Source organism: Echiichthys vipera (assembly GCF_963691815.1).
Source record: "Echiichthys vipera genome assembly, chromosome: 18".
Classification (NCBI taxonomy): domain Eukaryota; kingdom Metazoa; phylum Chordata; class Actinopteri; order Perciformes; family Trachinidae; genus Echiichthys; species Echiichthys vipera.
This window is the reverse complement of record NC_139843.1, coordinates 17,875,892-17,888,440: the sequence shown is the minus strand read 5'-3', so window position 1 is coordinate 17,888,440 and position 12,549 is coordinate 17,875,892. Positions and strand designations below refer to the sequence as shown.

Below are 12,549 nucleotides of genomic sequence, written 5' to 3'. Positions count from 1 at the left end.
AATTCCTCCCCTTCTCCACAATTCATAATTAGTTAGTTAACAGCTTCCTCTGTTATTCATTTATTTATTTTTTATTTAAGAAGAAGAAGAAGAATTCCTTTTATCAATCCCGCAAGGGGAAATTAAAAAATTTTAACCCTGTTATTAATATTATTCAGGTTACACACACACACAGGAGTGCACACGTGCACAAACAGGACCTATATACATGCAATTAATGGAGAGATGTCAGAGCGAGGGGGCTGCCAATGGCTCAGCGCCCCGAGCAGTTGGGGGTTCGGTGCCTTGCTCAACAGCACCTCGGCAGTTCCAAGGAGATGAACTGGCACCTCTCCAGCCACCAGTCCACACTCCATTCATGGTCCACACAGAGACTCGAACCGGCGACCCTGCGGTCCCCAGCCGAGTCACTGAGCTACTGCCGCCCCATTTCTTTATTAGTATTATTATTATTATTTTTTATTTTTTTATTTTTACAACTCAACCAATTGTTTTTAACTTTACAAGTATCTACGGTATATTGTATATTTATGAAATGTAAAATATTAAAGTAATTAATATTAAAATGAGAATCATTGACCGGTGACGTTCCGCCTCTACTTTTCCTGCGGTGATGTTTCTGGATGCCAGACTGATTACCTATTTCACATACATCCATACACTATAAATATGAATGACGAGGCAGCTGGGGGCGCGCGCGGACTCATTGTAAAAAGGGGAGCGCGCTCTCGGAGTCGGGCGCGCGCCTGTAGCGGTGTGCAGATGTGTCGCAGATTTTGTAAAGTCACTGGACGCACGGAGAGACCCAGATGAAGGAAGTCCGGACCAACGGGCCCTCGAACTGTCGGGAAAACAAAGCGACAGCGGCAGAACCGGGAAGGAAGAGCCGGAGCGGCGCTCTCATAACCGGGGCACGTTAGCTCAGCTTCCCGCGGAGAAAGACGTTACTTTGACAGTTAAAAACCAGAGGACGGCGGCGTGCGCGGACATGGAGCTGTCAGCGATTGGAGAGCAAGTGTTTGCTGTGGAAGCAATCGTGAAGAAAAGAGTTAGAAAGGTAACCGGTGTACATGCTGCCCAAAAATGTATGCGGGAGACAGTTTAGGGACGAAGGGGTGCTACTTAGTGTGCTAATGAAAGCCCGAGAGATTAAAGAAACAGAAGTGCGCGGCTAATCTGCTTATCTAATTGCAAGCTGTATAAAGGGGGGCGGGTTAGAGGAGGGTGTCCCTTTAATGTAGCGTGGACACTGTGTTGTCATTGCACTACAGCTCTCCGTGTCAGGTGTTTGGCTAAATAGTGAGGGGGCGGACACGGGAGGATGTTATTTACCAAATGCCATCTTTTTGGGCCTGTTTGCCTGCTAATTGGGGTTCGGGGTCTGAGTTCCCATATGGTGTTGACAGATGCAGGTGCGCAGCTAGAAATGCTGTTCCTCCAGCGATCAAGAGCCCCCTGAAACCCCTCTGTTTACTAGAAAGTAATAAACCCCATTTTCTTTCAATCAGCACTTTATCATCTGAGTATTCAAAGGAGTATGAGACACTTAAGAGCGAATTAAAGTCATTAAAGTCCCTGTGAGAGCGAAGTTGGGGCATCTTTAGCGCCTGTACGCCGACATATTCCCACTGAAATGGAATATTTGAGCCGTGTACAGTTACAATGGGGATTTAAATCTAATATTATGGATTTGATTGGACCACTAGAAAGTGGGCGGGCTTACTGTTGGCTCCACACACACACACCAGCCCTCCTGCAGCGACGCAGAGTCAGCCAAAAGCCTTCCTGAAATCGACCACAGCCACATTGTTTTGGAAATGAACACGTTGGTTACGTACTGTAACCCCAGATTATACGACTATAGTTGTTTTTGCCCACTGATATCCAAACACACAACTCTTCTGTAAGCAACTACAACCATAGCTACGAGCCGACCCGCAAATGGGGATGTACTGTGTGTGACCGCTGTGGCTACTCTGATAGTGATTTTTTGACAGATATTCGGCTTATATCAATAGATAAATAAATAATTAACTCAGGGACAGGGGACTGAAACTGATAAAATGTATTTTTCATTTCTATGGGACTTTAAATCTTACAGGGCAATAGTTTCAAAATTTGACATCTCACAATATGCGGTAGGGTTGGAATTAACTCTTATTTTGATAATTTTATGGTTAAGAACACAGCATGAGGAGTCAATTATACCATTACTAGTGTGCAACCTTGAGCTTCTATTTTATTATTGCTAGCAATGGAGATTTACTTGATATTAATCTGTCTTTAAATGTTTTGAGACTAAGCTTACAGCAAGTATAGAGGTCAAGTTTAGACAGAATATACAAAGGCCAATGTTAAAACCACATGGACTATATGTGTCCATCCACAACTCAAACACGTCTACTCTATATATGCTGCTGCTAACTGTTAAGTTGTCAGATCAGATTTTGGATGATAAACCTGATATAATAGGTGGATAACTATACTTAAAATCCAAACCACGAAACCACAAAATATATTGCTTATTTATGGGCACTTCCTTTTAATTCTCACCCAATATACTGAGCATTTTTTACTGTACAAAGGGAACTGGGTGACTACAATGAAGACGGAAAAAGTGGTGACTTCACCCGCTGAGAATAGCTTCATTATCTGATGATGTCACAGAGGATGACTAACTCTGACCGGCTTGGTTGGTATATGGAAAACATTTAACATTTTAATTATGGATATTGTTCGATTGCATAGCAGCATCCTTCTGCACATGAACTCCATTCAACAGCAAGAATATGATGAAAAATAGACGTTAAATGGATAAGAAGATGCAGGCAAATATCACCTACAGCAAGTAATCATTGGCAGGAAAACCATTACTTCACACAGTAGGGACTTTTTACTTGCGCAACTTTATTTGCTTGTATGATAATATAAATGTATCATTCATAAAGGTTTGTATCTTGATAATTGTAATTTAGTGAGATGTTCAGGTGGTGATGGTTGTTCTAAAAATATAATAATAATTTAAAAAAAGATAAATGCTTGATGGAAACTTTCGTAGTAATGGGAGCTGTAACTATCTCTGGTTTGAGTGGAATAAGGGCTCAACGGGACACTAGCAAACATGTTACCTACCACAAATTATGCTGGCACCCTCGGGCCAATCACTAACAAGATGCATCTCCTGTAAGTTATTGCAAAGAAACACATAATTTAAAAAAAAGCAAAATCAGGCATGTAGCACCTCAGACATCTGGAGAGAAATCACATTTGATCGATGAAGCCGGGACAATGATGCATCATACATTACATGTATCAAGGTAGCATTAAAAATGTTATGACAGCATATTCTCTGATCTGATTTATGATATTAAAAGTATAATATGTACCTTTTACCCCGCACAACAGCCAGAGAGAGAGAGAGAGAGACAGCATGATCAAGGTGCAGCCATGGTCAAGTGAGCAACAGTTGAAGGGAGTCAGCTCAAAGCAAAGGACAAAGCAGTGAATCAGAGGAATAAAACGGTATTTTATGATGGTTTCGCGGAGGTTACATTTAAAGCACAAATAAACACAAACATACCTCCAGAGTCCTGCTAGAGCGTCGGATTATGAGTGAATGCAGACCTTCATTGTCTTTGTTTGTTGTTTGTGTTTGTTTTGTTTGGGGCGACAGTAGCTCAGTCCATAGGTGACTTGGCTGGGAACCGGAGGGTCGCTGGTTTAAGTCCCTGTGTGGACCATGAATGGAGTGTGGACTGGGGGCTGGAGAGGTGCCAGTTCATCTCCTGGGGACTGCTGAGGTGCTGTTGAGCAAGGCACCGAACCCCCAACTGCTCGGGGCGCTGGTCACTGGCAGCCCCCTCGCTCTAACATCTCTCCTTAATTGCATGTATAGGTCCTGTCTGTGCATGTGTGTGTATTTCGGGCCTGTGTGTGTAACATGATTAATAATAAGAGTGAAAAAAAATAAATTTCCCCGTTGCGGGATAAATAAAGTAATTCTTCTTCTTCTTCTTCTTGTGCTTCAGTATCTGACACCGAGGGGGAGGGGTCTCACAAAGTGGCAGTTGGGGCTGCTCACCCTGCATGCTGTTATTGGCTAGGGGTTAAATCACCATGTAGGCAGAGCAACAGCCATAAACGTCCCTGTCCATCTCGTAATACCAAGTAAACTAAAAGTCCAGGCAGAGGGCAGATACAGACGCCACCACACTCTTCTAGTGGGTCATAAGTGACGACTACGAATTACTCTAGTATTTATACATCGTTTTTTAGGATAATATTCACATATTATGCCTAACTTCTTGGCTGATACCACTCTTTATGTCCACAGGGGAACGTGGAGTATCTGTTGAAGTGGAAAGGATGGCCTCCAAAGTGAGTACAAGTAATCATGAATGTATACAAAGATGGACAACGCGTTTCTTCTTCCTCCCACTGTACAAGAATGAACCATACCGCATATGGGCTCTACCATCTTGTGCTGTTGACATCATTTGGAGTCAAAGTCGGCACAGTAGTGATTGGGGTGTGAAGCTGCGTACTCAAGGACCTGCCCATACATCCCCCCGATGCAATCATGTGTCAATCACAGCTCTCAGTCACATGTGTCAATTATGACGTATCAGACAAAATGAACACTTAAGCATTCATCCGTGATAAGAACTACCAAAAGTGACAGAAACCATCTTATTCAAATCAAATTATGTGTACTTTGATTGTTTAGTTTGGCCCATGTCCCGTCCAACTAACATGGAGGCGGCGGGGCTTATGCCCTGTACTGCAGCCAGCCACCAGGGGGAGATCAAGATGTTTTGGCTTCACTTTTGGGGAGCTTGCGTGTCGTCCATCTTTATGTACAGTCTCATGTAAACTTAATCAGAAGGATGCATCATATTCACATTGACATTTACAACAGATTATACATATGCACAGAAAAATATACCTAAAAAAAATACCGTTGCCATATGAAAAATGATACATTTAAAATATATGCTCATTAACATGGTTTTTGGTAACCTCTCACAGGTATAGCACATGGGAACCTGAGGAGCACATTCTGGACCAGCGCCTGGTGCAGGCCTATGAAGAGAAGTAAGGCTCCACTCCACATGTAATACTTGCCTGAGGAAAAGCCTTGCCTGAATCCAGGAAATCCCAAAAGGACTGCCGGCACATAGCAGAGCAGGAATGTGCAGAATAAATCAAATTTCTTCTTCCTCTATATTAATCATAAAGAGATTATGACTCAGCAGACCAAGAACCAGATCTAAGACCCCTCTCTGGCTGGTATTAGCAGGTGTCTGGGGTAGTTGGATTGTAACTAGATATGCCAAAACTCATTAAGTCCACATCTAAAGACACTAAAGATGTGAGGAGGTTGTTATCTCCAAAATCCTCTCCAGAGGTGGTCAGACACACATCTGGCCACATTTCTAATATAGGGGATGGGTAGCTTCTATTGCAAGATGTAATTAAACTGGTGGACTGATAATAAGTGGAGAAAGGTGTTTACTTGCACATGCACTCATCTTCTTTAAAGGGGCCCTGTGAAGTTTTCATGTAAACAGAGTTTCTGTTGATCTTTATCGCTGCTCTGTGGGGGGAGGGGGGCTCCATCCTTTTTTTTCAGGATGGTGTGTTTATAACCTGACTGTTGTTTGCTGCTGTTTTCATGACCAACCAAATTTTAATTTGACTGACAATAAAAGATTTGAATATTTGAAACATGATTACATCCATTTTTAATCAGAAAGTATAGTGTATATAGTACACAGATAAAAATCACAAAGTGCTTTACATGAATAAAAAAAATGAAATGATAAAGAGAGAGAAAAAAAAGAATAATAATATAAAATAGCGATAGCCGACAAACAGTACAGAGGTGACAAGTTACAATTAGAACAGATGATGAGGACTGGGACACAAACAGATAAAAAGAGGAAACAATATATAATAGAATCTATAAAAGTAGAGCAGCTACTCCGACAGGGCAGCCAAAAGCCTGTCTGAATACAGATGTTTTCAGCTGCTTCATAAAAGTGTCACAGGAGTCCAGGGACCACAGGGATAAATGGATGGTGCTCCATAAAACGGGTGCAACAGTTTGAAAGGCACAGTCACGTCGGGTTTTATAGCGGGTTTAAGTGACAGTCAGTCATTTTGGTCGGATGATCTAAGAGCCCGATTAGGCGTGTGAGGGAGGAGAAGGTCAGTAATATAGAGGGGGGTCTGACCTGCATAGCTCAGAATGTTAGTACTAGTATTTTAAAAGTGAAAGCAGAATTTGATTTAAAAGCCAGTGCAGGGAGGATAAAATTGGAGGGATATGAGCTCTCTTGTTATTTCTGGTCAGAAGCCGAGCCGCTGCATTTTCATTCATCTGTGTGTCTGTGGAGACACTCCCTCTCTCTAATGCAGATAAACTGCCATGTTAGTGATGCTGCTGACAGCGGTGCGTCTGCCGGTTATGCTGCGTTCACTTGTAATCGGAAATCTTCCAACTTCTGAGTCAGGCTTGTAGTAAGGGCAGAAGTAATGGGGACATGTGTGTGTATGGATTTAAGAGGGGGACATATAATGGATGGACTGGAAGTAGAGAGGTGAATGTGTTTCAATAAAGTTTACAAGGGAGAAAATAAATTAAAAAATAGTCAACACACACTCTTAAAGAATAGGCTCACCTACAGTTGCATCTTACCGCCAAAGAGGATGCAAGAAACCAGGTATCTCAAATCTTAGGGATTATGACTTTAATTTGGCCATGTTCCTCCGCTGGTAAAGCACATTAGCTGGCAGACATGATTGTCTAAGAGCATTGAATTAGGAGCAATTCAAAGAGCTTCAGTCTGGTTTGCATTTAAGAGCAGGCAGTTGTCCGCCATCCAAACATTCATTAAAAATGGACAATTTGTTTCTCTAGTCAGGTTTAAAAGAGTAATACAGCTGATTATCATCAGCATAAAAGTGATAAGAGATGGCATTATAGACACTAATAATCTGTCCAAGAGGCAGCGCATGTAGAGGGAGCAACATAGGGCCCAGAACCTGCTAGCAGTCTTCTTCCCTGCCTGTGCTGGTGCATTGGTGTGGGGGTTTTTTGTAACGTTACGCTTCCTGTGGATCAGTGGAATATTGTAAAACAGGTAACCATTAGTATTAACACTGCTCCATTATGCGACTGGAGGTCAAAAAATACACAGGTTAGTTAAGGAACTGCTTACACCTGGATATGTTTTACTTATGACAGGCCATTAGTCTCTTCTTAACAATGTGCTTGGCTTTTTAGAGAGCAGAAAGAGAGAACTCTGGGGCACAGGAGAAAAGGATCCAAGGCCAAAAGACTCATTCTGCAGGTAACGTTTGGAGTTCAATAGAAAAGATGACGAGTGACAGTTTCATCTTATCTGTATAACTTATACTTAATACTAATTCAAGCTTAAGTGTCCCCTCTGATCTTTCTTCAGGATACTGTCTACACCATGGATCTTCGCAGCGCTCACAAGACTCCAGAGCAGCCTCCGCCCCGTCTGCGTCTCTCCCTGACGCGCTCTCTGCTCTCTGAGGACGAGGATCAGCCGTACGCCACCTGCAGGCAGGACACGCAGCTGGCGCACCGAGAAGGCACACCCAGGAGGCCGCGGCTCACGTGCCTTGACTCCAATCCTCCAAGTCCCACACAAGAGGACTGGGAAGGGAGGGGAGAGGAAGAAGAAGAGGAGGAGGAGGAGGAGGACAATGTAGAAAGTGAAGAGGATAGAGACGAGGAGGAGGAGAAAGAGGACACTCTAAAGGAGACAACAGAGAAGAGCGGAGATACTTTAAATGGTAAGTGTGTCAGTCGGTCAGCCGGTATACCCTAATCACCATCATGACCCAGTTTACTTGACTCTACGTGAACTTCTGTGTAGGCCCGGCCATGCACGGGCTTCTTTCCATGCATCCAAAAACATGACACTTTCTTCATCCCGAGCTGATAAAAGAGAAAATCACGCAGAGGTCAAAATGTAGACTCATTAAAAACTGTATTTTAAGTTGTCGTGCATGTGAGTGTAAAGCAACAGCCAATAAGATCTACACTCCCAAAACATCCCTTTGCTTCAAAGTTAAACACCACAGCAGAAATCTGTGTAAATCTTTAATACATGAATAATGTCACAAGACAGAGCATTCAAATCCTTTTTAATGATTTAAAGGTGAGACATCCCTAAATCTCCCGTGGAGTGCAGAATGTGGCACTCAGACGCACTTAGAGCTGTCTGTTCTTGCAGCCAGATACCTGTCTTTTTATCACATCTGTCAGAGCAGAGATCGTCCATCCAGGTCAGTCCAGAGGAGGTTAACTCAATAACTGTGCACATGTGATAGGCTTGATGCAATCAACTCTTCCCTCCTCTCCCTCCTGTCTTCCTCTCTCCGTGTTCCTGTCTCACTCAGGGCAGGAGGGGACAGACGAGTGGAGCTCCGCTGTTGGACCAGACAAGGTGACTGCTTCAGAGAAGCCGGACGACGTCTGGAGGCCCATCGTCGCTCCGGGGGAGGTGACAGTCACAGATGTCACCCTCAACTCCCTCACAGTGACTTTCCGAGAGTCGAGAGTGGCTAAAGGCTTCTTCAGAGACTGGGGCCTGGAGGTCTGATATGTGATGTCTAAGTAGGTTGGTGGCAAGGGCACCGTGAGAGGGAGTTGGAGGCACTGGTCGAATCGCAGCGGGTGAATGGTGTTTGAAGGCCAGGGTCGGTGTTTTTATTCCCTCTGAGTGACCTCTCGCTCTGTACTTCCTCTTGCCTGCTACTTCCAGCTTGGTCAGTGGTACGCTTACATGCACAGAGTAAATGTTATATTAAGGTTGAGCTAGTTACCTTTGACATGGTGGGACTGAGTTACCCTGGATGAAAGGGGTATAAGATAGTTAGAAGTGGTTGTCACTTCTATTGGTGAGTGAGGCGTGCACAGCCTCTAAATAACCCCCTAGAAATGAACTGTAAGTTTCTGCTACTAGCGGTGTTTTAATCGAAACATAACAAAAGATGGAGTTTTGTGATGTTGTGAAGTAGCGTGGGATCATGGGAGTAGTTGTCTTCACCACCTTTGGTGATTAAAACTGCTAAAAACAGTGAATGAAGCCGATTTCAGTAAAAAAAAAATCAGTGGTTCTCAATAGGACAGGCGACGTCCTGTAGGGGCTGCAAACCCAGCTGTAGCTAACTTTTGCTTAGCTTGTTTCTCCGATAACTTCAGCTCCAGACGTCCAAAGAATAAGATCCTTCATCCAGTTAAAATATATAGTTAAAAATGACCAATATCTAAATAATGTATCGTAAAAAATGAGGGTAAAAGTCAATGTATGGCAACTTCTGACGATCACAGTGGTGACGCATAGACAGGTGATAAAATGTAACGGACCCTTTATTAAAATGACAGATTTCTTAGAGTTTGAACATAGTTGGAAACATTTTGGATCATGTAAGTACAAAACTTAACAAAATATATAACGGTTCAGTCATTTTAGGTATTTTAATGACGAAAAGTTACATATTATACCTACAAGTCACGTTTGCTCCACAGAGAAAAACTAGCTAAATCCAACATGTGGTTAAGAGGTAAAACGCGATGTAACCTACTAAATTTGGTTTGGACTTTTTCAGCTCTAGAGCAAAAAGTGTGACCATTGCTGGCCCCCCGTCTTCTTCTTCCTTTCATTTTGCTGGTGGGGCATCACCCAAGAACTAAAACAACCCCCCCCCCCCTCCCCTCATCAGAATATTGCTCCGTAGCGTTACTCGTGGTCAAAAACTCCACAGGGTACCTTTAAAGCAGTTAACAGAATGGGCTTCATATCTCTTATCTCCTTCTTATCTCCTCTCATGCTTCTATTTTGCTAGATGGGTTCAGATTGAGCAAACGTAAATAGCTTACATTTCACCATATAAAATAATAGTAACTGCAGACAAAAGATAAATGTAGTTGTGGAGAGTATAAAGTACCTAACAGTGGTAATGAAAAGAACAGGTCGAGTAACGTGAGTAATCAGGAAGAAGAGTTCTCTGTGCATGTAAACAAACGCTGTTTCTGTCTCTTCCACACTAAGCCAACCTGGACTTGTACGTATTGTACATACTCCACAGTATGGTAGTAAATCCAATACAGTGAGGTGGGCAGAGCTGTCAGTCCCATACTAACATGCAGCGCTGTACCTGTAACCTGTGAACACATAGACTGTTACTCCTGTACCTGAACGCGTGGCTTAGTCTTGTCTGCGTTTCCAAATCCTGAGAGATGATTTGATCCGCCTGCATGCCTTTCTCCTCCAGGGCAGTTCTATCAGTGCAAAGACATACTGTAGTTGACTCTGTTTACCTATAGCCTCTTCATCTCAACGCGTACAACACAACATTCAAGTGATGACTCCGTTTTTTTTAACCAAAATTAAGAAACTAGACGAGACCTGATGAGCAGAATGTAATATTGAATTGCACTGTATTTACTGTAAATCATAAGCGTTTGTCTGACAGGGTAAATCACACACATGGTTTTCATGACTGAACTATTTGATCAAACAAACCAAGAGGTTTCATGGATTTCCTACCTTCCAGTTAACTTGCATTCTTACAATGTAACTGAGACACTGTAGGTAACCTATTACAGCTAGGGTTGCAAAGGGGCGGCACATTTCTGGTAAATTGCTGGAAACATTCCATTGTTAAACTGTGGAATTTTGGAAATATCCCAAATTGAAACATACCAGGGGAATTATGGGAATTTATGTACATTTACTGAAAAATGGAGGTAATTTAAAGGAACTGCATCATATCCAAACATTTTGTTCTGTCATAGGCAACAACATTCAATTAAAAAACATTATGTTTAACAGATTTATTTGTAAGCAAAACTTAAACAAATCTTAATTATTTTATTGAACAATCAATTATTTCATTAAACAACAACAAAAACATGAGTAAAATATTACTCAACCACAGCAACTTAACACACATGCATGTGATCGAGGAATAGCACGGGTATTTTCAAGTGTACTTGTATAAAATCTGATTGTTTTAGTCAAGATTATGCAAAAATGGATTTTCCCAAATCAGGCCAACCTTCAATTTCTGTAAATTCCAGGTTTGTTCCCATAAATTCCTGTTAATTCCCATGGAAAGTTTCCAACTCTAAAAATTCCCGGAATTTTGCAACCCTAATCACAGCTAACAATTTGTAGTAATGTTAAAATGCAGTTACAAGCAGTAAGAGAATTTAACTTGTAAGTCTTAAGGGGTCGCGAGATAACACAGGTGCATTGTGGGATGATTGGCCGGTAGGAAGGAAGAAAATGATCACATTCTGTTTGTCATGAACAGTTTTTTTGTACTAAGCTGTAAGCATGTTTAGGAGGAACTGCAGTTTTGGTCACTTGGCAACAATGATACTTACTTTCAGGTGATTATACACAAATTAAAACATAGTTTATTCCAATTCTGCTTATAGATCCCCCTAAATCCTACACACAGCTCCTTTAAGAGATCCCCAGGGGTTCTGTCAGATGTGAACCTTTCTGTTAAGGACTAACAACACTTGAACGTGCCAACAAAGAGGGCGTTCCAAACAGTGCTCTTACAGCATTGCGTTTGATTATGTAATTATGATTAAGTTGTAAAAGTTAAGTTTTAAAGTTTATTCTTGACCTTGGAGATGGTTAAAGTTCATCTCCTGACATTGTTTAACTCATCTACATGTAACTTCATCAGAATGATATATTTAGAGGGTTTTCCCCCATGAAAATAGTCCCTTATACCTTGCCCTGGCTGACATGTTATTGGTACACTGCAGTGCCAAGGTAGAAAGGCTCAGCCATGGCCAAGGACAAGCATAGCACTATAATAGAATAGCATATAAAACCCATTGGACATGTGATCAAGGTTAAAAACTTGATAATCATTAGAGAGGGTCTTTAACACAACAATGTTACCTCCCTCTCTCCCATTTCAAGTCAATTCAATTTTATTCATAGTGCAAAATCATAACAGAGGTTATCTCATGACACTTTACACACAGGGTAGGTGTAGACCACAGTCTATGACTGGTTCATGGTTTACAGAGACCCAGCCACTACCCCATGAGCAGCAGCATGTTTCAATGTCTATATATATATCTATATATATATATAGATATATATATAGATAGATATAGATATATATATAGATAGATATAGATATATAGATAGATCGATATATATATATATATATATATTACCAGCAATCTTGCGCAGAGTGGCAACCTCTGTCCTATCAAAATAAAGGCATGAAAAGGACAAAAAAAAAATCTTCTTTAAAAAAGAAATATTAGTAGAATAATAGATTATAATGCCAGACATCCCAATAGGTTTAGGTATCATTATTGATATAATGATTAAATATCAGTCAGGGAAAAAATGACATTTTTACAACTATTCCATGACGACTGAGCAAACATCAACTGAAATAACCTTTAAAAAAACTGGAAGGTAGGAAATGAATCTAAAAACTTACAGTGAACTTTAGAAAATGGTTAGC

The 12,549-nt window shown here is 41.5% G+C and overlaps 1 protein-coding gene across 2 annotated transcripts; it reads left to right on the top strand.

The window, feature by feature from the left end:
• Positions 1-801: 801 nt before the first annotated feature.
• Positions 802-8,999, top strand: cbx7b (chromobox homolog 7b). 2 transcript variants are annotated; one of them, XM_083932961.1, is made up of 6 exons: positions 802-1,057; positions 4,334-4,377; positions 5,029-5,094; positions 7,289-7,355; positions 7,467-7,827; positions 8,442-8,999. In XM_083932961.1, the coding sequence occupies exons 1-6, from the start codon at positions 989-991 to the stop codon at positions 8,603-8,605; spliced, it is 771 nt and encodes a 256-aa protein (XP_083789087.1). In that variant the 5' UTR covers positions 802-988; the 3' UTR covers positions 8,606-8,999. The 2 variants fall into 2 exon arrangements, with proteins under 2 accessions (XP_083789087.1, XP_083789086.1); XM_083932960.1 differs by having other exon boundaries at positions 8,437-8,999.
• Positions 9,000-12,549: the final 3,550 nt, after the last annotated feature.

What these genes read in the sequence shown, in the direction of transcription:
- cbx7b (XM_083932960.1), top strand. Translation starts at nt 989, where the DNA reads ATGGAGCTGTCAGCGATTGGAGAGCAAGTGTTTGCTGTGGAAGCAATC. An exon ending in TGGAAAGGATGGCCTCCAAA is followed by an intron (nt 4,378 to 5,028) that starts GTGAGTACAAGT and finishes AACCTCTCACAG; the next exon opens with GTATAGCACATGGGAACCTG. An exon ending in CCAAAAGACTCATTCTGCAG is followed by an intron (nt 7,356 to 7,466) that starts GTAACGTTTGGA and finishes ATCTTTCTTCAG; the next exon opens with GATACTGTCTACACCATGGA.